The following is a 26,071-nucleotide window of genomic DNA, read 5'->3' as shown; positions in this document are numbered from 1 at the left end:
AGGGAGCAAGTGGCATTTGGGGGAGAATCACGGAAGGCGACGTTAGGTCTTAGATCGGGGGCTTCACGGCTCCTGCTCTCTGCACACACCTCATGTCATTCACACGACAGTCCCACGGGCTGGGAGCATCACTGTGCCAACCCACAGAGCTGGATGCTGCCTCGTGGGGTTTCACAGTGTGTGCGGGCATGGGGTGGGGTGGGGGACAGTCACTCCTGGGGCCATTTGCCAGCCCCCGGTGCACTGTCTGCGCATCCTCCTCCAGAGGAGAACAAATGGGTGTTGGGTTTAGAAAGAAGCCCCTCGAACCTCTGGGCCTTGCTCAGCAAATGCGGGCGGCTCACCAGACCTCTGAGATGACTTCAAGCCCCTGGGATCTGACCCCACCCATCCCCACCTGCCATTCCCCGCAGCCTAGCTTGGCCAGGCCCACCCGGGGGGCAGATGCGGCTGCTTCCAGCGCACACCACTAGCCTTGAGGAGAGGAGCCACCTGGTTCCCTGATACCCGCCCAGGTGGGTGCTGGCCCGCTGCTGCCCAAGTCCACGTGTCCGCAGCTCCCCGCGCTCGGACACAGCGGGGATGCCCCTGCTCCCGGGAGCCCCGACAGGGTGAGGCAACCTCCTCTGGGCTCCTGCCAGGTGCCCCTTGGGCTGTAGGGATGAAGGGCTGGACCCAGGTCTGATTACTTTGTGTCCCCCCCAACATTGTCCCCAAGCCCTGCGCATGAGCAGGTGTGGGGCTGGGCGCTTTACACGCTTTGCCTTCTTTTATCTCCATAGCAACCCCCTGAAATCAGTCCGGTTGCTCAGACCATCTCAGGGAGGGATGGGAACACTGAGCCAGCCTCCAGGTGGGAAAAGCTTTGCTCCAGGTGACGGGGACAGCGGCCATCTGAGCTCAGCAGCTGCTTCAGGTGAGTCTGGTGATGGGGAGCTGGGTAAAGGCAGCACGCGCGGTCTGCTTGCGTCCAGCAGCAGTCTGGGTGGCACACGTTAGTCCCAGGAGGCCCGGGGACCCTCCTGGGATCCAGAGCCCACCCCAGCACGGATCCGCACCCTCCGACGCCGGAGTCAGCATCCACATCCAGCAGTATCCCTGGGAAACTCTAGAGGCAGGCAGGCTGCTCGTTGGCCGCCCCCACCTCCATGGCCTCATGAGCCCTGGGTGGGTCCCTGCACACACTGGCCCTGAGGCAGTCACTGCTATTTCCAGGGCCATCTGCTTCTGGTGCCTGGCAGGTCAAGGCGAGAACCATTGCAAGAACCTGCAAGGCCCAAGGTGTCAACAAAGCAGAGTGAAGAGCGGGACACTCAGGCCGGAATAGGCAGGAGAGCACTGGACCTGGAGCTGTACCTGCTGTGTGGCTCCAGGCAAGTCACTCACCCTCTCTGAGCCTGTGTCTCCATTTGTCAAGTGGGACTCACAGTTCTCACCTGCTCCGCTGTCCCAGGAGCAGCTCTGAGAACAAACAGGACAGACGGGCATCACCCCAAATGGTGAGCAGGCCTGAGGAGGCTGGGGTTGACCAGGTAAAGCCCAGGGCTTCCAGAACAAGCCCAGACATCACTCTGCTTCCTTCCAGGGGCTAGCCCTGCCCCACTACCCCCTCCCCCAATATTCTGGATAAACCCAAAATATCTGGAGCAGCAGAACCTTCAGAAACCACTGCCACATGGGTAAAAACTGAGGCACCAGGCCCCCTCGGGGGCTACCCAGCTCTATTCCTTCTTTCCGATAGGTTGTTCACAGTCAAGCCCTCGCTGGCCCTGCTGGATGCCAGGCTCAGAGAGAGCAGATGCAAGCCCCTGCCCGCTCCATGCCCTCACGGTGCCAGCCAGACCTCGATGCCCTGGGTGAGGGGACCTGCCCGGGATAGTGGGACCTAGTCCATCCTGTCATCCCCTCACCCTGACCCAAAGGAGGGCACCCGGCGCCAGCAGATCTTTATGAGCAGCTGCCGGAGGGGACAAATATCTCCTGAGCAAAGCGGGACAGAACTGAGCACCCCCTACCCTCCTGGGAAGGAGCTGGGGGCCGAGCCCACCCTCCCCACGCCCCAGATGCTCCCCCCACTGTCCACTCAAAGTACCTGCCACTTTGGGATGTGGCGTACTATTTTTAGAAGGCCATAATTGAGCTCATAATGACCCGATTGACTGCAGGTCTGCGGAGGCAGGGTGGGAAAGGCACTTGGTTCGCTCTTAGAAGGCGGGCCAAGAATCTGGGACCTCAGAGCTAAGGACCATCCAGTGCCATCCCTCTGTCCCCAACCAGGAGCCTGAGGCCCAGACAGAGTCCGCATGCTGCCCCATGTCACACAGCAGCTCAGGGAGTGGGAGAGTCCAGACCCGAAGTTCTAAAGTGACTCGGCGTTTCAAAGGTCTGGGGCCACACACACTCCAGAGGGGAGGTCAGAGTCTGACACCTGGAGTTCAAGTCTAGACCCTAAAATTGGCCAGTTGGGTGACTTTGGACCAGTCAAGGGGCCCTTCATGTCTCCGTCTCCCCACCTGCTATTTGAAGATAATAGCTCTGATATGGCTGAGTGGCTGTACCAGAGGGCCTGGGGGGCAGGCCTGACCCCCATGAGTGACACGCCACACATGGGGTCTCTGTGGGTGTACCTCTGTGTGCATGCACACGTGTGTGGCCCTGGGCATATACCCGGGCTTACGCATGAATGCAGCTCCCATGAGTGTGAGTGAGCACATGCCCCTGCACACGTCCCGGGCTGGTGGCCAACGCCGTTCAGTTCCCCTTGCCTCACCGCCAACCTGTACTGGCCCCTTAAATATGGCATTTCCTTCTTTTTTTTAAAAGATTTTAATTATTTGAGAGAAAGAGGGAGAGAGAGAGAGAGAGAACAAGTGGGGGTGCGGCAGAAGGAGAAGCAGGCTTCCCGCTGAGCAGGGAGCCCGACGCGGGGCTCAATCCCAGGACCCTGGGCTCATGAGCTGAGCCGAAGGCAGACGCTTAACCACTGAGCCACCCAGGTGCCCCAATATGGCATTTTCTACAAGTCAATAATAAAAAGGCAAACAATCCAATGAAAAATGGGCAAAGGATCCGAAAAGACATTTCTCCAAAGACGGTATAAAAACAGCCAGTAAGCACAGGAAAGATGCTCAACATCCTGAGCCATCAAGGAAATGTAAATCGAAACCGCTGTGGGATGCCACTCCAGCCCCACTGGGATGGCTAAAGCAAGACAGACAGACAATAATAAGTGTCGATGCGGACACCGGACCCCAGAACCCTCACGTGCTACTGGGCGGGGGGGATGGAAAATGCCACAGCCATCATAGAGTTACTGCAGGACTCAGAAATCCCCTGCAGGGTGCAGCCCCAGGAGAAATGAACACGTGCGTCCACGCAGAAATTTCTACGTAAATACGGCAGCGGCGTTTGCAACAGCCCGTGTCCATCAGCAACAAATGGATAAACAAGAGGTGGGCTGGCCACAGAACAGAATAGTCCCCCGCCACAGAAGGGACTCAAACACGGACACACGCTACAACAGGGAGAGATCTCGAAAACATGTGCGGAGTGAAAGACACCAGCCACAAAAGGCCACCTAGTGTATGATCCCACTGATGGGAAATTTCCAGAATAGGTACATCCATAGGGACAGGAAGCAGATGAGTGTTGTCAAGATGAGCTGGGGGCTTGGAGGATGATAGCTGAGGGGCACAGGGTTTCTTTTCGCGGTGATGACAACGTTCTAAAATTGAAGGTGGTGATGAGTGGACATCTCTGTGAAGAGACTAGAAACTACAGAATTGGATGCTTACACAGATGAATTGTGGGGTATGCGGATTCTACCTCAATAAGCTGTCTTACAAACATACAGCACTTGATGGTTTTTAGGGGTTGCGCACAACTTGTCCTCTATTTAAACACTCATGGTTAGGATGCTGGGCTCAGAGGCAGCAGGTGACTGGCCCAAGGTCACATAGCAGGCCAGCCACAGGGCTGGGATCTGACCCGGGACTCCAGGGTCATGCTCAGACTGCTCCCCACCCGCCGGACAGGGAAAGCACACTGTCCTGCCTCCCATCCGGCTGACCGTGCCTGCGACCTGGGCTGGCTGGCGTCCGCCCCTGCCATCCTCTGTTACCATCCGGTGTCCCCAACACCAAGCACAGCCTGCCCTCTGGCCAAACCCCAGAGCCCCAGGGGTGAGGCCCCCAGCTCAGGGCCAAGCACACAGCCAGGAGGGGATTCCCCGAGAGCATGGGCAGAGGGCCACAGTCACCACAGAGGGTCAGCAGGACAGGTGACTGGGGGGTGACCAGGGAGGGCCCCTCTTGGGGACATCCTGAATGATGAGAGACAAGAGCCATGCACAGGTTCAGGGAACAGTGTGCAGGCAGAGGATACTGCAAGGCTAAGGCCCCAAGAAGAGAACAAGATGGGCGTGAGCAGTCCGACCCCACGGAGAGGGTGAAACATGAAATGGGCCACACCGTGTCGACTTGGGGAGCTCAGGGGGAGGGGGCTGGCTTTAAGAAGAGGGGGAGCCCCTGGAGGGTGCCACTGTGACCGACATTGAAAGGGCCCCTCCAGCTGACTGTGGGCGGCACGGTGGGAGCAGGGCACAAGGGTCTGGGTAAGAAACACTGGTGGCCGGCCAGGTGGAGGCGGTGAGGACGGCCGGCTTGGGACACAGTCTGAGGGTGGAAGCCATGGACCAGCAGGTGGACTGGGTGAGGGTTTCAGGAAAGACGAATCCAGAAGTCTCCCGGAGTGCGGCCTGGGCAGCTGGGCACCGAAACTGTGGGGCAGAGGACCAGGTTTGGGGGAAATCAAGGAGCTGCCTTGGCCACAGGCAGATTGGGGCACACAGGACACAGCGGAAGCAGGGGCTGGACACTCAAGCCCTGCCTGGGGGGGCCCCGGCCCTGCTGCTCACCATCACGGGTGCCAACCCAGGTGGAACCAGGAGCCACCCAGCCCTTCACTCCCCTCAGCCTCAGTTTCCCCATGTAATACAGGAGTGAGGCCAGTGCAGCGGGTTCTAACCTCTTTAGCAGGGAGCTTTTGGATCTCCCTGAGAAGCAGGTCAGGACAGGGAAGCCGGGGCTGAGGTGGGGTAGGGACATGGGTGGTAGGGATGGAGTGGGGTCCCCGAGTCTTCCAGGCCTGAGGCCTGGCCAGTGGGACACTGCCAGCTGGTGAGTATATCTGAGCCCCTGCGCCCACCCAAGCCTGGAAGTGGCTGTGAGAATACTGTCCCCACCTCCAGTTTATGGATGGAGACGTTGAGGTGAGGGAGGCCAGGAGACACCCCAGGCCAAGCCGGCATCTCCTGGTGTCACCCAGGCAAGCAGGTGCGGTGCCATGTCCAGGTGTTAGGGAGCGCAGGAGCTGGTGGGAGAAGCCCAGGGCCCAGGGTGGGGCCAGTGAGCCTTCCTGGCCCCTTGGCCCCAGACGGGGCTCGGTCACCGGCCCTGGGCATGCAACTCCCTGCCTGAGCTTAAACCAGCACACGCAGGGCTCAGGCTCAGGGGCTCCGGAGGCAGGGACAATGGGGGTCCGGCGACCCCAGAGACACTTCCAAGCCCAGCGAGGTCCCAAATCCCTATGCGTGCAGTTGAAGATGGCCTGGGGTTCCCGCAGCGGCCGGGAGGGCCGGGGCTCTGCCCGGGGACGGGTGGGCGGGCTGCCTCGGACCCTCACGCCTGTCCCTGCACCTGTTAAAGGGAGGCAGTGAAGCATCCGCCCGCAGGCGCCCATGCCGGGCGAGTGGGTTAGTGCAGTGGGGGGCTCACAGCAGCTGGGACGCGGGAGGGGCTCCACGCCCGTGGGCTGCTTTCACTCTGTGTCTCAGGACGGGCCGAGACCCTGGGCCTGGGGCAGACGTGTGGGTGTGCGTGTGTGCACATGTGTGCGTGCCTCTGTGTCTGTGCTCTGTCCCTCTGTCTGTCTGTCTCTGTCCCCATCTGTCCCTCGGTCTCTTCCCGGCCCCACCCAGGCCCCCTCCCCAGCTCACCTGTGGCTGAGTCAGTTTCTGCACACGAAGCTCTTCCTGCCCTTGTCATAAACAGAGCATTGGAAAAAGCCACACGAGGTCCGAACACGCTGGGCTCCCCGAGCGCCCGAGGCCTTTGTTTTGACCCAGAGAGGCCCTCACATGCCACGCAGCAGCCGTCAAGGTGGGCCGCGCTCCAGCTGGGCACGGGGCTCACCGGGCGGAGAGGGAGCAGAGCCTGGCTTAGGACCACATCGTGAGGGGCAGCATGAGCCCGAGCCTCGGGATCTGTGTCCCAAGCTGGGATGGCCGTCCAGGAGCCTCCACCCCTCCCCGGAGCTTTGGGGAGCCTGGGAAGGCCTCTCGTGCAGGCCTGGCTTCCGGCAGCCCCTCTTGTTAGGGAGGTCAGCCTCGGAGAGCCTGCCCTCGTGCACAGTCCCTCGTCCCGTCGTGTGGGAAATTAGCAACTGCTGATGTGTGAGGACGCGGTGGCGTCAGAACCCCCTCCTCCCCGAGGCTATCCTCTGGCCCCCTGGCGACTGGAGTCCTGCTGGGACACAGGGCTGGCCTACCAGGTTCAAATCTCTAGGCCCCAGCGCTATGTGACCTTGGGTGAGTCATGAGCCTCCCGTGAGCCTCCATGTCACCATCTATGATGTATGGACAGTAGAACATGGGATGAGCCGTATGGAAGGGCTCACCCACAGCTGGCCTTGGAGGCGGCTGCAGCTGTAACAGAAATGATCCTCTCAGCACCGAAGCAGGAGGATCGGGCTTGGAGACCGGCCGCGGCCCGGCCAGGCCTTAACTTTCGGAGGCCAAGGGTGAAGGCCCGCCCACCCCGTGATCTGTGTCCTGCCTCCGTAGACCAGAGCCCAGAGCCCTGGACCCCTTGTCCACTAGACTCTTGGGCAGAACCCCAGTGTGGGCGCTGAGGAAGTGGAGGGCCTTCCTGCCCCCCATCCTGAGGAGAGACCCCAAGTTCTGGCTGAGTCCCGGCCCCAGCCTCAGCCCCCCGGTATGGGTGGGTGGACAGACCAGGAGAGCACGAGCCTGTGACCAAGTTACACAGCGGGCCCCGAGCAGCTGGCTCCCACAGGGCATCCTGGGTGCAAGGTTCCAAGCACAGGGCCAGGTGGCCTTCACTCCGCCTCCCGGCGCCCTTTCCCAGGACTGACATACAGCAGGCGCTCAGTGCATGCAGGCTGAACCCCAGGGGCCGCCCGCGCAGTCACGCTCACGCTCCTGCCCTGCCCCAGGAAGCAGCCGGCCAGTGACCCTCCGCCCTCCGTCTGCTGCGCCCCGGGCTGCAGGAGACAGTCGGGTCTGGGTTCGAGTGTGCACGCCGGCCTTGCCCAGGCTGCGTCCGGGCAAGCGTGTGCCCCGAAGAGCAGGGCCACCCAGCAGAAGTCTCACGTGAGCCACACATGCCATCTAAGGAACATGAGGATAAGCCGGTGGACTTCATTTTGGTAACATCATTTATTTAGCCGAGATACCCAAACATTACCACATCAACATGGGCTCGTTGTAAAGATCAATAGACGTATTTTACTTGCTCTTTTCCTTTGGAAGTCTTCAAAATCTGTTGTGTACCTGACACTTAGGGCATTTGTCCGTTTGCACCAGCCAGCCGTGGCCCTGGAGCCCTCGTCCCTCCCGGGAACCAATGTCACACCTCCCCTGGGCCCGGCCAGCAAAACCCCAGGCAAGGTGCCCGGGCACAGTCGGCCCCCTCCTCCGAGGATTCGCCAGTGGCTAATTTGGAAGCTTCGAGACTCTCATGCCTCAGACAGCAGAGGTAAGTCACTCTGCCCCCTCGGATTGTCCAGGAACCGACGGCCTTTGCTGAGCCCCTGCTGCAGAGTTAGCCGCCAGCCCCAGGCGGCCACATGAGCCAGGATTAGGGGCGGCCCCTATGCCTGGTCATGTCTGGGACTGCACATGATGGGTGGGACTCAGCGTTGCTTGGCAGCGGGGTGGGGGTGGGGGCAGGAGTGCACAGAGCTGCAGTCCCCATGCCCCCTGCCAGTGGGTCCCACAGGGCTCAGGGCTCGGGCGAGGGGTGAGGCCATGGCTGGAGGGTGCCAGTGTTTGAGGGAAATCCCTCTCCTGCTCAGAACCCCCCCTGTCTTCTATGGGGCCCTCGGGGTCCCTGCGCCCCAGCTCTGCCCCCTCTTCTGGGCTTTGATCTTCCAGCCCTCTGGTTCACCCTCTTGCAGTCCCCGGAAAATACCATCCACTTTCTGGCCTCTGGGACTTGGCCTTGCTGTTCCCTCTGCCTGGAACCCCCTTCCCTGCGCTCACCCCAGGCTGGTCTGGGCCACCCGAATTCTCTCTTGGGTCTCATCTCATAGGTCACCCTGTCAGGAAGCCCCTGACAACAGTCCCAACCCAATTACTGTGCCTGTAAGAAATGCTCTGTCTTGCTCCGGGTCACTGGGGGCCCAAGTTTCTAACAAGCATCCCTGGAAGACAAGTTCACCCCCAGCTCTCATGTCGTGCCCCCCTACCCCAGGACGGAAGAGTTGAGGACACATTCACCCCCCTCCCCAAGCTCATTGCCCCCTAACAGAAGAGATGGGTCAAGAGGGGCCTGGCCATAAGCATCTCTCGCTAAATGGGGAAATAGGCCTGGGGTGGGCTCATGTTGCCAGAGGGTGGGGGCTGCCAGACATGAGGTGACACCATGTGTGGGTCTTGACTCCCTGAAGGGAGCAGAGCAACTGGCACCTGGGGGGCCTCAGGGCAAAGCCAGTGCAGCAGCAGCTTTAGAAAGATCTAGCTCATGTGGAGTGGTGAGCTCCCCGTCCCTAGAGGTGTACAAGCAACAGCACCAGGTGCTGGAAAAGGGATTGGAACCTTGCGCAGGGGTTCATTTGCCCATTGAGGGGTTTCCCTTCAGCTCTCAAGATCTAGGCACGGCCCAAGGTCACAGGCAAGGCCTGAAGGGGGCCGTCCCTCCGACCCAGGCCATCCCCCCACTTGGGGCCAATCATTAATTGGCACCGCTTGAGTGGCTGCTCCCACGAGTCCCCCGGCTGCCTGCCAGCTCATGGCCCGTCTCCCATCTCGTGCCCGGGGCAGCCGCATGCCTCTGACATGGGCTGGCTTTGCCACTCGGCCCCACTTCCTGCTCGTGACTCCCAGCCCCTGAGTTCTGGGAGGAGCAGGGGCCTGCTCAGACCACCATCATGGTGCCCACAGGACCCCGCAAGCCAGAGCCCTCCTGGCTGAAACGGGAGCTGGGCCTTCCTTCACAGGGGCCAGCCTGGAGCCAAGGAGGGCTTCGAGCAGGGCAAGAGGCCTCAGCCCAGGTGGTAGGGAGCCGGCCCCTCCCACCCCCGGGGCAGAGTGAAGGGAGCGCTGAGGCAGGTGCTGAGCTGGCCCCGGGCTGAGAGACTCAGATGAAGCTCCAGGATGTGTCTGACCTGGCTGTGGACAGGAAGAGCCAGGGAGGGGTGAGATTTCCTTCTCCAGAGAAATCAGATGTGAATAAGCAGAGCAGAGGGGAAGATCCTCCCAGGGTTACAGGCAGTGGGGGCAAAGTCCCAGAGGAGGAAAGGGTTGGCATGCTCTGGGAAGAGGAAGAAGTCAGCCAGGGTGAAGCTCTGGTTTCCAGAGGGGATGAAGAGAGGTAGGGGTGATGTATGACAGGGATTACCCAGACTCCAAGCTAAGGAGTTAACTTTATCCTGGAGCAATAGGGAGCTACTGCAGGTTTTGGAGGAAGGGAGTGACATGGCATGACCAGGGCTGGAGGGGAGGCAGGGGGACGCACTGACAGCTGCCAGGGGAGGGCCAGAGAGGTAGGCCCTGCAGGGGCTGTGGGGCAGGGTGGAGGGATGGACAGGGAAACACCAGGTTTCTGCTGAGGCAACAGGTGCTCAGGTCAGGGGGAAGGCCAAGAACAGCAGATTTAAGCAACAAGATGCTGAGCATGTTGAGCCAGAGGTTCCAAGGCAGCGACCGCACCGGTCTTGGTTCCAGGGGAGAAAAGATTGGGGCAGGGCTCAGGGCTCAGGAGACCCAGCCAGAGAGACAAGAGGAAGCCCAGGTGAGCTGGGGCCCCGGCAAGGAAGAGGGGGCATCAGTCGCCACATGAAGGTCATTAACGGCCTGGACAGGGGTGGTGGGAACAAGAAGGTGAGGGATGGGGGGGTATTGGGTGCAGACAGCTCTGCCAAAAAGTTTGCCTCTGAAATGCTCATGGAAGGGAGAGGAGGTGCCTTAGGTGGGCTCCCTAGAAGCAGAGCCTGAGACGCCTATTCCCAAGGGGAGCTCAGGGCATGCAGAGCACTGCAGAGCACCCCCACCCACAAGGGCAGAGTTCACACCCCCTGCATCGGTCTGTCCGTGGCTGTAGCCGACCCTCCCTGCGGGCCAAGCTTGCAGACCCTCCCAGGCTCCTGCTGGGCCGAGGGTTAGTCTCCAAGGAGGGACAGCTGTGAGCTGTTAGCCGTGATCCAGGGGATATGTGACGGCCAGTAAAGGTAATCTGGGTGGGCACTGGTTGTGTCCACTACGGGGGGATGGCGCGGGTCATGGGCTGGGGCCAAAGCCACTCCTCTTGGGCTTTTTATTGGCATTTATTGTGGACCACCGGTGAAGCACCCCCCAACCTGGGACCTGACCCTGAGAAGGGGCTCTGAGTGGCCGCGTCTCCCTCACTCCCTGTGTCTCGTGGTCCCGAATAAAGTCCGAGCCCCCACCCCTCTGCAAGCCATGGGACCATGTCCACTGCCCGTCTCTCCGCACAGTAAAGAAGCAAAGCGAACAGGCAGGGTGGCAGGTGCGGACCTGGATCTGAACCCAGCTCCGTCACGGCAAACCTTGTGGCCGCAGGCAACCTCACCACTCAGCTGCGCCGCGGGGGTGCCCACAGCGGCCTCAGAGCCCGGAGTCTCAGGCGTGAGGGGCCAGGGAGGCAAGCGGACCCCTGGCAGCGAGCAGGCAGCGAGCAGGCAGCGAGCAGGCCCCGGCGCCGAAGGCCTCCCACCCGTGGAGGATGGGGCAGGCGGCCCCGCCCTCCCCAGCTGGCACCTGCAGGGAGGGAGCTGCACTTGGGTGGTGGGGCCCCAGGGAGGGGGTGGTGCCACCCTCCCGCCTGTGCCAGGTGCCACCCACAGGCTGCTCACCACAAAGGGGCCCCAGGGGCTTTCCCCTGCGCCACCCCCAGCCCTATGCCAGGCGTTCCAAGCCCCGCAGAGCTTGGCTCTGGCCTGGGTCCCGGCAGCTGCGGCTCCTTGGCCCGCTGGGATCGGAAGGATGTGTTGTGCCTACAGGCTGGGGTCTGAAATAACAGGGCACCCCTGCATGCCTGGCGTGGTGCCCCCAAGTTATCACGCCCCCATCTGACCCTCCTGGAAGGGCAGGTTGCATCACCTCCCCGCCCTCACCAGTTCAACAGCAGTTTATGCGTACCTACTGCGTGCAGGCCCGGGAGAAGCACTAGGGACCCAGATGAGGGCCCGCTTGCTCAGAGCTCATGTTACAACTGAAGACACTGAGGCCCTGCGTGGCCCCAAGTGCCATGCCCAGGGTCACACAGCTGGATTCCAATCGAGGTCAGGCTCTGGAAGTCCCACTTTTCCCTGTAAGCTCCCCCCCAACTGGGCCTCAGTCTCCTTCCCTGTAAAATGGGCACCACGGAGCCTCCCTCGGGGCTGTGTGAGGACATGGAGATGGAGCATGTGACCTAGGGACGGGGTATGGTGCAGCGGGACACAGCCGGCAGAGACCTGGCCACCCCTGCTTGGCATCCTTCGGTAGCTGCCACTGCCCATAGCACTGGAGGCCCACCACCCTCCCCGGCCCGACTCCACCTGCATCCCCCCGCCCCCCTGCCCTGCCCTCCAGCCCGTCAGACTCCTCGGCGCTCCCACACGTGTGCACAGCATCCCACGCGTCTCTGCTTGCACTCTCCTTCTGCCTGGAATGCCTTCCACATGAATGGCACCATTCGCCTCCAGCTCCCCCACCCCAAAACCCCATGCAGGAACTCCTGCTCTTATCCCGTTTCCAGATACAGAACGGAGGCAAGGAGAGAGGAAGAGGCGTGCCTCGTTCCGCACAGCCGTGGAGCAGGGCACGTCTCTAACCGCTGCACGGTGCTGCCCGCCCATGGGCTCATGCCTCGCCAGAGCGCCGTCCTCCAGCCCCACGGCCCAGCGAGACACCCCTCGGCCACTCACACGGTTGGGTCTCCCTAGGGTGCTGGCCCCCCTCCAGGCCAGGCTCGGAGAAGGGCGCAGGGCAAGCTGCTCTAGCAAAGACACGGGCTGCTGCAGCCCAGGGAGCGTGCGCAGCCCCACGCGGCCTTCCGTGGGGACGGGGGAGTGGCCTGGCCCCTGGAGCCCCGACCGAGGCTGGGTCCCTGCAAGCCCGGAGGCGCCCTTACCTACTCGGAGCTCTTGCCCGAAGACGGTCTTCTCGCCGAGGGCGGAGCAGTTCCAGCGTCCGAAGCGGAACTGGTACTGGCACTCATTGATGCCCATCTGCGCCCCCTCCCCGATCACGATGATGGCATCGGGCCGGCTCTGGCAGATGGCGCGCTGCCGTGGGGCCAAGCCAGGAATCTTGTTGCAGATGATGTTGGCTCCCAGGGCCACGACGGACGACAGTGCTCTGCGGAGAGGGGAGAGGACACGGGCAGTGAGTGGCGGCGCAGGGCCCCTCGCCCTCTGCCTGCCGTCCTGCCTCGCTCGGTCTCTCGGTCAGCCAGTGGGCTCTGGGCGGCCACCATGTACCAAGTTCTTCCTAGAGACTCCCTACGGAATCCATTTCCCATGGACCAAAACGCGTGACCCCAGCCTGAAAAGGCACTCACGCCCAGGCCTTCTCAGCCTCGGCATGGCCAGAGCCATGGGTCACAGGTCCCGGGAGTCAACGGTCCCACGGGATGCAAGCCCCAGCTCCCCGTGCCTCTGAATCAGACACACAGACCCTTCGGGCCAGAGAACCTCACGCCTGGGATTCGACAACCGTCAGCTCCGAACTGTCCGCAGCTACCCCCGAGAGCGCCCCCCAACTCCTGACCACTGGGCTTCCCCATCACTTGTAGCTCCTGGGCCGGGAAGGCTGCTGAGCTGGCTGGCCCTGCTGGGAGCCAAGCCCACAGGGTCCTGACTCCACGTGCAGCCCGTCTGTAATCTTGGGAAGGCGCTCTGCCTCTCTGAGCCTCAGTATTCACATCCATGAAATGGGAGTATGAAACATCTGACCCCCCCCGCCCATCACCACTTCCACCACATAGGCTCAGACCAGACAACCACAGGAAGAAAGGCTGCACCCATAGGGCAACTGCGGTTGTCATTCACTCGTTTCTGGACGACTGGGTAGACTGGGGGAGGAACCAGGAGCTGATGTGAATTGAGCACCTACTGTGTGCTGGGCTGGGCAGGGTCCTCTTTGCAACACTGTATCCTCAGAGTGGTCCCCTGGGGGCGCCGTGTAATTAATTTGGCGCCCTCCCAAGACCAGAGGGCACTTGCCAGGCTCACTCTGCTCACTTGAGGTGTCACCGGCGTGTTTATTTTCTGAGGGGACCTACCGTACAGGTAACCATTTTGAAGGGTACAGGTCTGCAGCACTTAGTCATGTTCCAAGATATTTTCACCACCCCCAAAATGAAACCCCATGCCCCAGCAGGCACTCCCTATTCTCTCCCCTCCCCCAGGCCCTGCAACCAGGAATCTGTGATTCTAGACTTTCCATAGAGATGCAGTCACATAATATGTGCCCTTCCGGCTGCTCTCACTTCGCATCATGTTTCCCAGGTTCGGCCACATTGTGACAGGTGTCCGTGCTTCCGTCCCTTCTGTGGCTGAGTAATATTCCATCGCGTGCAGGGACCACCTTCCGTGTATCCACTCACCAGTTAGCGGACATTGGGCTGCCCCCACCTCTGGGCACTTGTGAACAGATCTGTTACAAACACGGACGTATAAGGTTTTGTTTGAGTCCCTGTTTTCAGTTTTGGGGGGCATATTCCTAGGAGTGGAATTGCTGGGTCATGTGGCCGTTTGTTTAGCTTTTTGAGGAACCACCAAACTATTTTCCACAGAAGGGCCACGAGTTATTTGGTTTTGAGCTCCCAGAGGAGGGGGTGGACAGCAAGTAGGGAAGGAGGTGGGGGCTTGTTTGGGCAGACCTATGGGCAACAGCCGAGTTTCAGAGTGGCATCTGGCTTCCAAACCAGAGACCAGACTGGCTTAGTGAGGGACAAAGTGTGGGAATGAGGGAGACCACCAGGGGCTCCCCAAGCTGATGTCCACGGCCCTGGCCTCCCAGTGCCCTGAGTTCTCTCCTCCTGCCCACTGGCCGCCAGCCCCTTTCTTGAGACGAACAAGTCAGTGTTTTTCCAGGGCAGCCAAGCACCCACAGCCAGCTGGGAAAGTCCCCGTGTGGCGCGAGCCCACAGCACGTGCTGCAAGCTGGGCCCCCCGGCGACACTCAATCCCCAAGGCCTGCCCGCCCCACTCACTAATCTGGCCAAGACCCCCCTGGGTCTCCCACGGCACAATGGGCAGAAATGCCCGAGGCTGGCATGGAAGAAGAGCCTCTGGGCGGGCTGGGCTGGGAGCGGGCTGGAATCTGGGGAATTCAGCCCAAAGTAATTGTAGATGCTCAGAAAACCGACCCGGGGAACTGAGATGGATGGGAACCAGCCTCCAGGCCTCGGGACAGAGCCCGCTTTGGATCCCAGATGCTAAAAGAAAGCTCCCCGCTCCCAAATTCTTCCAGCAGTCTCCAGGCTGCAGAGCCCCCCACTGCTTGGGGTAAGAACCCTGTTGGGGGTAGGAGCTTGGACAAATGGGTTCTGAATGGGGGGACCCCAGGGGACTGAGGATGGACCCCAGGGGCCAAAACAGATCATTGTAGCCCTGGTCTCCTGCCTCCAGGCAGACTCCCAGCCCCCGCCAGCACCCAGGTCTGACCATGTCACTCCCCTGCTCAAAGCCCATCCATAGCTCCCCAGGCTCCTTGGTGTAGAATCAGAGGCTTCCCGGGATCTGGCCTCCGACCACCCTGCCACCTTTGCCTGTGCTGGTCCCTCTGCCCGGGATGCCGCTCGTTCTCCCTTTTTCTGTCCAGCAAACTCTACCTGACTTGTGCCCAAGTGCAAGTCCCCTGAGCTCAAACCCCTTGGCCCCCAGGCACGGAGGAAGCACACGGTGGGCACCTGTCTCTCGAGTACCACCCTCACCACTGGGCTCTCACCATGGCCCTTTCCACAGCCTTCCCAGCAGACCACAAGCACCTGAGGGCAGGGCCAGGTCCCAACTAAATCTGGGGTTCCCGGGGCTGCCCCCTGTAGCTGCCCATGACCGTTCGTGGAATTGCTGAACAAATGAGTAAATACTCAAAGATAATGTCTGAAAGAGCTCCTGCCTCTTAATAACAAAAAGATAATCAATTTAAACATGGTCAAAGGACTTGAATAGGTATTTCTCCAAAGAGCCGTAAATGGCCAACGAGCAAGTGAAAAGATCCTAAATTCACTCATGAGGGAAATGCAAATCGAAACCAGCGAGGTGCCACCTCACACCCACTAAGATGCCCCTGGTCAAAACAAGAGAAAGTGCCAGGTGTTGGCAGGCTGTGGGGAAATCGGAGCCCTCATGCATCGCCAACAGGAATGCGGGCAGCCACCACGGATGACAGTCAGGAAGTTCCTCAAAAAGTGAAACAGAATTACCATAGGTCCCAGCAATTCCACTCCTTGGTCTATGCCAGAACTGAAGACAGGTATTCAAACAAAGACTGTCCACAAGAGCCAGAAGGAGCAAAGACCCCGGATGTCCACCAGCGGCTGAATGGGCAGACAGACTGTGGTCTATCCATATGGTGGAATGCTACTTGGTCATAAGCAGGAATGAAGTATGGATCATGCTCCATGGAGGAACCTCAAAACTAGTACTCTGAGTACACAGACACACAGACCACACATTGTATGATGGCATTTGCATGAAGTGTCCGGCAAAGGACAGAAAGTGGACCCGCGGTCACCTGGGGCTGCAGGGAGGAGGCACGGGGAGCGCTGGCTTGGCAGGTGTGATGACAAAGTTATGGAGCCCAATAGAGGTGATCGGGAATGCACTTATACACCTCTGAGTGACACACTTTCAAATGGTTAAAGTGGCAAATTTTATGTGTATTTTAAACACAATTTTTAAAAAGTCTATCTAGACACAGGACTTCTGCACCCTTGGACATCGGTGGGATAGGTAGGAGGGGGCAAGAGGGGCCTTGCCCAGCTGATCCCTGCTTGTATGCTTCCCAGGACATGTGAGGCTGATGGAGCAGGGGGCATGGGAGCCCCCAGCCGGCCCCCAGCAGCCAGTGCGCGGGTCAAAGGTGAAGTAAAGGCATCGGAGAAGACAGTCACACAGTATTTTGTGCCAGGAACATAAATACTGAGAAATGGCTGCTAATTCAGAAGTCATTTTGAAATTGTCTCCCTTAGAATGTGGGGGTTTATCCACTCACAAAATTAAATACACCCATTCTGAACACGGGCCTCTGCTGGGTCTCAGTCCTCTCTCCTTACATCCCCATGTTGTAGCTGTGCAGACTGCAGCTCAGAGAGGCGAGGGGACGTGCCTGAGGCTGCACAGCCAGGCTCAGAGCCCGGTCTCTGATTCCAGAACTCAGGCGGAGGCAGCGTGGTGCCCCATAGCAGGGGCATACCAAGCACGAGAGCCTAGAGCGGGAAACAATGCCCACTTTTTAGTCTCGAAACACAGCTTTAAATCTTTCTCTTGCTTAAAATCCTCCAAGGTCATTCATGAATTCAGTTCCGGGTTGATGGACAGCTTCCACTGCTGGAGTTTGAGGTCTCAGCCACCCTGCCCCTTCCCTCCCCTACAGTCCACACGTTCGCAGGGAGTCTGCCCTCCCTGAGAAGGCATGGCCCTGCCAGCCACACCCCTAGCCTTGGCCACACTGTTTCTTCCACCTGGAGGGTTAGGCGGGGGCTGCAGTTATGGGAATCCTCTTTAGGGAATCCACCAGAGTGGAAAGGGGCAAAAATACATGGTAACTTGAAATTGGTGATCTGGAGGAGGGGCAAGGAGGGTGGAAGCATGGAGGAGGGGACATGGTGGGAGGGGGAGGAGTGGGGAGCAGGGAGGAGTGGAGGAGGGGCGAGGAGCAGCAGGGGAGGAGGGCGAGTGCAGGCTGCGTCCTGGAATAATTGGCAGTTTGGGAGTGGGGGCATGCTGTGGGCATCTCAGCAAGCCGCCCACAGCGTGGGCCTGGCTCTCACCCCCAAGCAGCAAGATCACCCCGGGTGGCTTCTCGGCCCACAGCTGCCCACCCAGGTGCCCCCGGGAGAGCTAGCAGGGAGGTTCTGAGTGGCCCTGAGCACACAGAGGCCGGGCTGGCCCCTCCGGTTTCAGTCGCTGACTTTTTCCGTGGAAAATTCTGCTCCAGACTCATCTCCTTGCACTATTCGGGAGCCTCGGGACAAAGGTAAGATGCCAGGAGGAGCGGGCAAAGCTGAAAGTCTGGAACTGTTCCTCAGCCCCGGCCTGGGCCAGCCCCACGAAGGGAGCCTGCAGGACAAGGGGCTTCTTCCTTGTCCCCGGGGACTGCAGGCGGGCCTCTGATCTCCAACCAGAGGTGCCGAAGCCGGCAGAGGACCCGCAGGGATGCGCTTCCCTGTTGTTTCCTGGCACTGGGCACGGGGTGCCAGCAGGGCCTGCCGAGGGACAAGACAAAGAGCTTCCTACCTGCCAGAGGTCCCAAGGGGTCAGGGCTGCCTCTAGGACTAGGGGATGCCGGAGGGTGAGGGGCGAGGTGACCACTGCCAGGCGACAGATGGTGCAGAAGAGGCCAGGAGGGTGGGACGCTTGCTATGACATTAGCCAGGTACCACATCACCCACCGGGCAGCCCTGTGGGGCCGAGGGCGGGAACGTGAGTGAGACCTTTGGTCAGTTGCTTAAACTTTCTGTGTCTCAGCTTCCACATCCGCGGAGTGGGACTACTGATAACACCGGCCCATCGGGGCTGCTGGGAGGAGTACGTGATGCGGGCCGATGATGAGAGGTCACGGACGTTGGGCATTATTAACCCTCACTGGGGCCCCATCACTGACCTCCATTCACTGAGCCCCCAGGATGCAGTCCCTTGTGGGAATCAGGGACCAGCTGTGCTTATCGCGAGGACCAGCGGGGTCCACACCCACCACTGCACCCACCACGATTGGGTTCATTCCTGGACCGGCCCTTCCCTCTGACGCAGCAGGTTCAGCCCGGGGTCTAGACACCCCGGGGCAGCTGGTGCTCACATTCGCCACAGGGCCTGCACAGGCCTCTCCAGCCCAAGCTGGGACAACTGCTCAGCAGGAGGATGACAGAGCTGACATTCACACGGCGGGAGGCCACGAGCAGCTTACGTGTGACAACGGGAGTGACTCTCCCCCACTGCCGAGCGGAAGAGCCAGAAGTCAGAAGTTACCCTGAGCTCGGAGGCACGGACGGGGAGGGGGCCCGAGGGAGCCTGCTGGGTTCCAGATTGTTCTCTAGCCCAAGCTGAGAAATGGTTTACGTGAGTGCCCACACACGTAAAGACGCATCAAGCTGTCCACTCGAGATTTCTGTACTTTATGTAAGTTACATCTCAACAAGAAAGCAAAATTTTGCAATACAAAACGTCATAGGGCTGGCAAAATCAGAATGAAAACTCTCGCGTTTTCTCATAAAAGTTAAAATAAAGAAAATACACTTAAGCCATGCAATATGAATGTTCACAATCATCCCCTCGTGCCTTGTCAGTGTGTGCGGACCTTGCAGCAGGTGCTGGTGGAGGGCCACTGTGAGCTGGGCCAGCCGCCCCCTGCAGGCAGCGCCGGGCTGGGCCAGAGTGCAGCCCAAATCTGGTTAAGACCTCATCTAGGTCAAGCCCCACTCTGGCCAAGGGGCAGCCCCCCTCCACCGACCTCCTTGGGGAACAATATCTGGGTCACCTCACAGTCAGGGACCCTGAGGCTCGGCGAGGAGAAAGATGGGGGAGCCAGTGTCCCCCCTATGCCTAGGACTAGAGCCATCCTATCCTCCCCCCTCCACACAGGACAGCCCTGCTTCACTCAGGAGGTCACGACCCTGCAAATCCTGTCCCAGGAGCCAAATCCCTCACGCCATTCAGAGTTAGTGCCTCAAGGCAGAGTGAACACCTACCATGTGCTGGATTCTGGGATAAGAGCTTCCCTCAGGGGGAAGGTGTTTTATTATTGTTACTATTATCGTTGTTGTTGTTGTTGTTATTACTCTATTGCTCCCTCAGAATAGGAACCAGAGGTCCAGAAAGGCCCAGCCACTTGCTGAGTAGCTCAGGGAGGGAGGGTAGGGAACAGGGTTTGGGACCCACACTTCCTGCCCCCCAGACGGCTCTGTGCCTCCTCATCCCTGTCCCTGATGGGGATGTCCCTTATGTAACTTACATAAAGTACAGGATGTCCCAAAGATAATTAGGGGGTGCTCACTTGTTTACCTGGAGAGCCATCCTCCCCCACTGGTCCTCAGGGAGGCTGCACTGGAGGCCAACCTATACTGGGGAGCCTTCACCAAGTGGTTCCTGAAGGAGGACCCCAATTCGTGCCAGGCGCTGAGTCACGAACTCTCTCCAAACAGGCCAGCCCCCCGCCCTGTTGCTGGCCCCAGGATGGCAGGGGCCTTGTCTCATCCCCCACTGCGCACCGCACTGGGCACCGACCCTCAGTGGTCATCACGGAACGAGTGAATGAGAGAAGGGCAGAGTGAATGAGTGGAATGCACGAATGGAAGCCTTCACACCTGCTGAGGGGACCCCTTCCAGGGACAGTGACCCCAGCTGGCACAGGGAGCAAGATGCAGCTGAGACATCCTCAGTGGGGCGGGGGGCTGCAGGCTGGGCGGGCAGGTGGCTGGGGCACTCATAGCATACCCCCGCTTTCACTTAGACTGCTACAGGTTGATTAAAAATTAGCTTTTATTGCCATTTTACGTGTGATTGAGAAAACGTCAGCCTTCCATATGAAGGCCTAGCACATCAAGTCGTGGGAGGTGGGCAGAGTGGGTCCAGGTGGCCCTCAGAGGGCTTTGATCCACTGGCATTACCAGGGGCTGGACAAGTTGTGCCTTTTTTATTTAAAGAGCCACAGAGAAATGCTGTCATCGCAAGCCCAGGACCACGTGGCAGACCAGCTTCTCAGACCCCGAGGAAGCCCCATGCCATCTGATCTGTGCACAGGGCCCTAAAACTATGGGCACTGATGTGGCCTGTGTCCTGAGGAGGCCGCAGGACCCAGGCAGCTCCACCTCAGTATCCCGTTTCTCTTTACAAATTCCCCAGCAACCGACCCCACAAACCACAGCCCAGGATAGAGATGTCCCAGTAGAGGGGGAATGCCCCCCCCAACATCAGGGCCCCCTACCCAGCCCAGCCCCAGCTCCTCTTCTGCATCTACTCTTTGGACCGAACACCAGCTGTAATGCAGCCCGCCCCCGCTCCCAGGTTTCTGGGTTGGGGCAGCCCCTGCCCCGAACCAACCACAGAATCCTGGGAATGTTCCTAAGGCTAGGACCGGGACAGCCCTCCATGGGGGAGACGCAGTATCCAAGTGCTTCCCAGAACTCAGACCTCATGACGGAGCCTGCTGGACCTCAACATCCCAGCCCCCTCCCCCACAAGCCACAGGAACCAGAGGGGGGCCACCAGGGGACATCTGCCCCTTCCTGGGTCCCCCTCCCCCTGCTCAGGTGGCGAGTACCACTTCTAGGAAGGTCAGCAGTGATGAGAAAGGGCTTCCCCACGGGCAGCCCACCCTCCTCCTCTGCCCTCTGGGCCACCGACCTCCCTGCCCCGCATAGCTGGACAGCAGCCCCGGAGCCTGAGCCGAGCCTCCCAGCCCTGAGCTGTCAGGGATGTGCGTGTCAGCCATGAGGTCAGCCCCAGGCACCCCCTTATTGCTCCTCCTCCATCACTCCGCCCTTGCACTTTCATTCTCCTTCCAGACCCACTGACCTCCCCACGGCCGAGCCCTTCCTCCTGGAGACCTTTTCACCCACCTGCCCCCCAAGGGGCCAGGACTCTGTGCTTGACCCCCTCAGGCCTTTCTAAAGCCATTTGGGGTAAGATTTATCCACCCCCACAAGCTATGAGCTCCCCAGGGCAGGGATCCCCAACACAGCCCAGCACCTACCCCAGCCCTGAGCTGGCCTTGGACGTGAACTCCCACCCCAGCCCCAGCTCCCAGGGAGGTGGGGACAGGCTGGTCGAGCCTGGGCCAGATCCCCTGTCTCCCTCTGGGGCCCCATCCCTGGCCCTGGCCCCGGCTGCCCAGCTGCCCAGAGCTCCTACAGCCCACGCTCCTGGCCCCGGGCGCTTTATAATTCTTCCTTCTCGGGCATCCTCCGGCAAAATATTTGAAGAATGTTCTAATTATCTGCGATCAGCCAGGGAGGCGGGCCTGGGTCCACTTGTCCAGGAAGTAACCCAGCAAATACCTGGGAAGATGGCAGCTGGCCCCCACGCCTGCCCACCCCACGTCCCCCCCGCCAGCTTCTCTGTCAGGTGGGCAGGGGTCAGCCCAGAACTTCCCAGCCACAGGTGGGCCGGAAGAGGCTCTTCTCCTGCTCTGGAGCCGGTAGGAGTCACGTGGGGCCGCAGCTGGTGGCAGCCTCAGTGCTCCTCCCTGTCAAATGGGGATAAGAATGTCTTCCAGGTCTGGGATCACTCTGCAGACCGCTCAAGTCACCAGCACAGTGCCAGAGCTTGGCACCAGCGGGGTCCCCACAGCCTTCCTCTGTGGGGTGGAACAGGATGACACAGAACAGATGGGGCAGAGCTGGACACAGCCACTGCAAAGGCCCGGGGGCATTCAGCCCACCTGTCCTCCTGGTGTTCCTTAAGTCTGCTCACCTCCCTCCCCTGCTGGGGCTCTCGGTCCTGTTCAGTGGGCAGCATGGGGCCTGGGGACATCCTCATACCTTGGGAAGGCCGCCCTTACGGTCTGTTCTGAACCTCAGTCTTCCCATCTGAAAATAGGGACGATCAGCCCTGTTTGGGCCAGTGGCTTCTCCCCCTACTGGCCTGGGCGGGAAGAACTTGGAAGGGGTGGGGGGATGCCCTGCAGGGGAGGGACAAGCCAAAATGACCCCCCTTCCTGAGTGGCATCCCCCACCCTGCCCCACCCCCCCAACCCCTGCCCCGCAGCTCCTCAGGGTGGACCTTGCCGGCCTCACTTTACGGATGAGGAACGGGGCTCCCAGAGAACACCCAGAGGGAGCCGCATGGGTGGTGGGCAGGGGTTCCCCAGTGGAGGTGCAGAGAGAGGGTGGAGGCAGGAAGGGGCCGAGCTGGCAAATGAAGCCATCCCTCTACCCCTCCCTGCCCTGCCCAGGCCTCAGTTTCCCATCTGCCTGTGTAGTGAGGGACCAAAGCCATACCTGTGGCTGTATCCTAAAGAGAGTTCTCAGAGCTTGGGGTCCTGTGTTCGAGGTCTGCTCAGCCGCTGACTCTCACTGGCCTCAGTTTGCCCATCTGCCCAATGGGGAGAAGAGCCCCCTGCTCGCGGGTGGGGCTCCTGTAGGCTGGCTCCCTCCACCATGGGTCCTCCCTGCTGCAATCTTTCCAGCCCACTGCCCCGCTCAGCTCACTGCCCGCAGTGTTCCCAGGGAAGAGAGCGGAGCGTCCGCCTGCTCCCTCGCGCCCCCGGCGGGCGGGCAACCGCCCGCCCTCCCCACATAGCTGGCATTCCTGGCCTGGCATTCTGGGACCCCACCCTGGAGGGAAACCAAGCACTCCTGGGAGAAAGCAGGAGCGGACCCCAGTGGACAGGGGTCTTGGGCAGGGCTGAGGCTGCTAGAGGTGGGCAAGCACACCCAGGGGGGCACAGGGAGCTGCAGATGAGGGGGCATGGGGTCCAGAGGGTCCATCCAGCCCCCACATCTGTTAAGTCAGTGAAACCAGAACCTCATCCGCTCCCTGTGACCACAAAACCCCAGGCCATTGACCTCTGACCTCAGAACCTTCCAGGCCTCTGTTGGGCATCCAGGGCCCATCATGACACTCCTGGCTTCAGGCCACACTGACCAGCAAGGATAGAGGTGCCCAGACCCCTCCAGCAGCCGGGCAGGATTCCAGGCCCAGCATGGTGCCTCTTCCTCCGAAAAGCCTGCCCCTGGCCTCCCCTTCTGTCCTCCCTCCCAGCATGGTCACAGCTAAGCCAGTCTCCTGAGGAGGCTGCTGGGGGCTGAGGTTCAGCCATACCTGTCTGGCCAGGCCATGAACATACTTCCTGCGATTTCTGTGGACCTTCCCAGAATTACCCCCGGCCTTTCTCCTCACTTCCCGTGGTTCAGGGGCGGACACTGACACCTCAAGGTGCATGAAAAATGAGGCCACATAGGGCATGTGACCCCTAGACCTGGCCTCGGCCTAGGCCCTAATGCCCCAGATCTGTCACACCGGGGCACCCTGCAGGCCTGGGTGACCAGGATGTCAACCTGAAACCTCAGGACAGAGGGATGGACAGACAGGCGAGGGGAACAGGTGGGAGGAAGCTGGCAGGGCATCTGGCCCATGGCCAGGCTGGGAGTCTGGGCGCCTGATGGGTCGGCCAGCGCCTCAGCCTTCCGGGCTACTCTGGACATGGTCTGAGCAGAGGGTTTGGGGGCTGAGTCCCTGTAGGCAGAGGACACCGGGCCATCACCTAGTGCAGAGTGCAGAGCAGGGCTGAGTTCCCAATCCCGGGACCCGGCCTCAGGCCAGCATCCTGGAGGACCCCTTTCTAGGAATGGGTGAAGGCGGGGGCCTGCCTCGGCCACAGGGCACCTCAGAGCAGAGCCCAGCCCCACCCAGGCTCTCCCCAGCTCTCCAGCCCTGCCCCCTGCTCTTACCAAACCTGGGGACCGCTCTGGGCCAGAGCACCCTGGGCAAGGCTCCTTCACCACCCACCGTACTTTTTAAGCATCCCACTGCTCCCTCTGAGAATTCCTGGGCCACCAGGGCACCCCAGCCAACTGCCTCCGCTTGGATGCTTTATGGGACAGGGTGCTCACTCCCCCCCAGGAGCAGCCCACTCCGCCCTTCATTAGGCTTGGCTGTGATGAGCCACATGATGTGGTGAGCACTTCTGGGGGCTTGCACCTTCAGAACCCCTCCCTGGGCTCAGCAATCCCCCCTCCCACCCCATGCCGTCACTAAGTGGCCCGGAGTACTGAGCACCACCCCTGCCTTCCGCAGCCAGCCTCCACCTCTCGTCCAAGGCCACACAGACACCTGGCAGGGATTAGGTATCAGCACCAAGAGCAGGACCCAGCCCTGCGGCTTTTCTCCCCACTTCTGGGCTCTCTGCCCCAGGCCCTAAGGACCTATTTCCTCAGCCTCCCCTCTTCCTCCCCTCCTCCTCCCCCTGCAGGAATTTCCACCTCTGAAGGAAGGCAGTGAGAGGGAGCCAGGGGTCGCTCTGGGCTCACACTCAGACTCGCCTGGAACCGCCGGCTCTCCCCACCCCTCTAGAAGGGGCTGGCAAACAACTGGTGGCCCAGGTCCCCTGGGGCAGACGCTGGGCAGCAAGGAGGATGTCCCCAGCAATGCAATCATCACACCTCACTCCCTGCCTCTTGGCTCTTGGGGCTGCCATTAGGAGCTAATGGAAGGGGGGTGGGGGGTCCACCCTCCAACCTCCAGGAGCCACGGCCTGGAGTGAAGCCCTGCCTGATCACATGGCCAGGCAGGCAGGGTCTGCGACAGAAGACACACAGGAGCCCCGGGGCAGCTGTCAGCCCTCTGCCCAGCACGCCTCCCCAGACAATGACCAACAGCAGGCTTGACCTGGCATTCCTTGGGGTCCCCCACGCCCTGTGCTCTAAGCTACTGGGCACAGAGTGAGCCACCAGAACCAGGCTGCTGACTCCGTGCCCCCCGGGCTCCCCGATGCGTACTCCTTGGCACTTCCTTGGCACCCCCCCCCACAGGCTGGCTGCTGGTGCCCTAGCCTGTGCATGGGCGTAGGCAGCGTGCTCCACCCCCGGGCAGTGCCACCAAGGGGGTGATGACTCTGCTGGGGCTGTGACGGGGGCTTGGTCCACGGGTGTGGCACTCGAGCGCACCGCGGGGCCTGCCACGGGTGGACGGCCCACAGGACGGGCCCCCAGGGAAGAAGGGGATGGCAGGTGATAGACGTGGGCTCCTTCCAAAGGGGGGCGTGTCCGCAGCACCTGGAAATTCCCGGTGCTCCCCGCCAGCAGTGAAGTCACCCTGGGAAGACCTGAGTCAAGGAGCCAGGAAGTCACCCAGCCCCCTAGCCCACCCTGTGCCCACCCATGCGCACTGGGGGCCCGCACACCTGGGGCCATCCACTGGGCAAGTGGGTCCTGACCAGGTCAACGGGCCTCACTGGGACCCAGACACAGAGGCCGCCATCGGACCATCCAAGAGGGTGTTTACTGGGCACCAACTTAGCACCAAGTATTGCGCTGGGTGCTAGACGGTGGGGGGCGGGGGGGCAGGGAGGAGTGACCTACTTGCAGCTACTACCCCAGGCCCGGCCTCCAAGGGTGCTGACGGCACCCCCTCAGCCACACTGTGACCCCCATCCACCCTGTGGGTCCTGCCTCAGGGAAGCCCGTCCCCTGGCCTCGGCCCCACCCACATCAGACGTGGGCGGCGGGACCAGCCTCCTCCCCTCCCCGTTTCCCCTGCTTGGTGCACTCATACCCAGGGGCCCTCCTTAGCGCGGGTGAAGCAGCTCATCCCTGCCCTCCTTGAGACCCAGGCCTGGGGCTGCACTATCACCGCTGTGACCTCACCTCCCACTGCCCCAGCCTGCTCCCCGGGCCCCCAGCCCACCCCACAGCTGCCCCTCGGCCAAGAACGCCACTCTCCCCAGCACATTCTTTAGGGCCCAGGTCGGAGGCCACCTTCTGTGAGGAGTCTCCCCTGATCTGCCCTCACTGCAGATGGGTCAGGCTCCTGCTCTGTAGGACCCCACAGGGCTTTGTATACATGACGGGGGAGGAGGGGAGCTTCCCAGTTACACCCGCGGACGCCTTATTCGCCTGGCTCGGGGGGTTGCAGTCGCTGCTAAGAAGGGCAAGCTCGGAGTAGA

General features: G+C 60.8%; 1 protein-coding gene across 1 annotated transcript in view; it reads right to left on the bottom strand.

Annotated features, from left to right (window-relative positions):
* WNT7B (Wnt family member 7B) overlaps positions 1 to 26,071 on the bottom strand; it is a 49,831-nt gene that overhangs the window by 12,256 nt on the left and 11,504 nt on the right. The window contains exon 2 of the mRNA XM_045866698.3: positions 12,375 to 12,601. Within this exon, the coding sequence (XP_045722654.1) occupies positions 12,375 to 12,601 (227 nt within the window). The remainder of the gene's footprint in view (positions 1 to 12,374; positions 12,602 to 26,071) is intronic.

The sequence above is a fragment of the Mirounga angustirostris genome, unplaced genomic scaffold (assembly GCF_029215605.1).
Source record: "Mirounga angustirostris isolate CCGP_5_RB_7025 unplaced genomic scaffold, mMirAng1.0.hap1 SCAF_5, whole genome shotgun sequence".
In the NCBI taxonomy this organism is placed as follows: domain Eukaryota; kingdom Metazoa; phylum Chordata; class Mammalia; order Carnivora; family Phocidae; genus Mirounga; species Mirounga angustirostris.
Note: the sequence above shows the minus strand (reverse complement) of the source record. Positions and strands in the feature narration are given on the sequence as shown.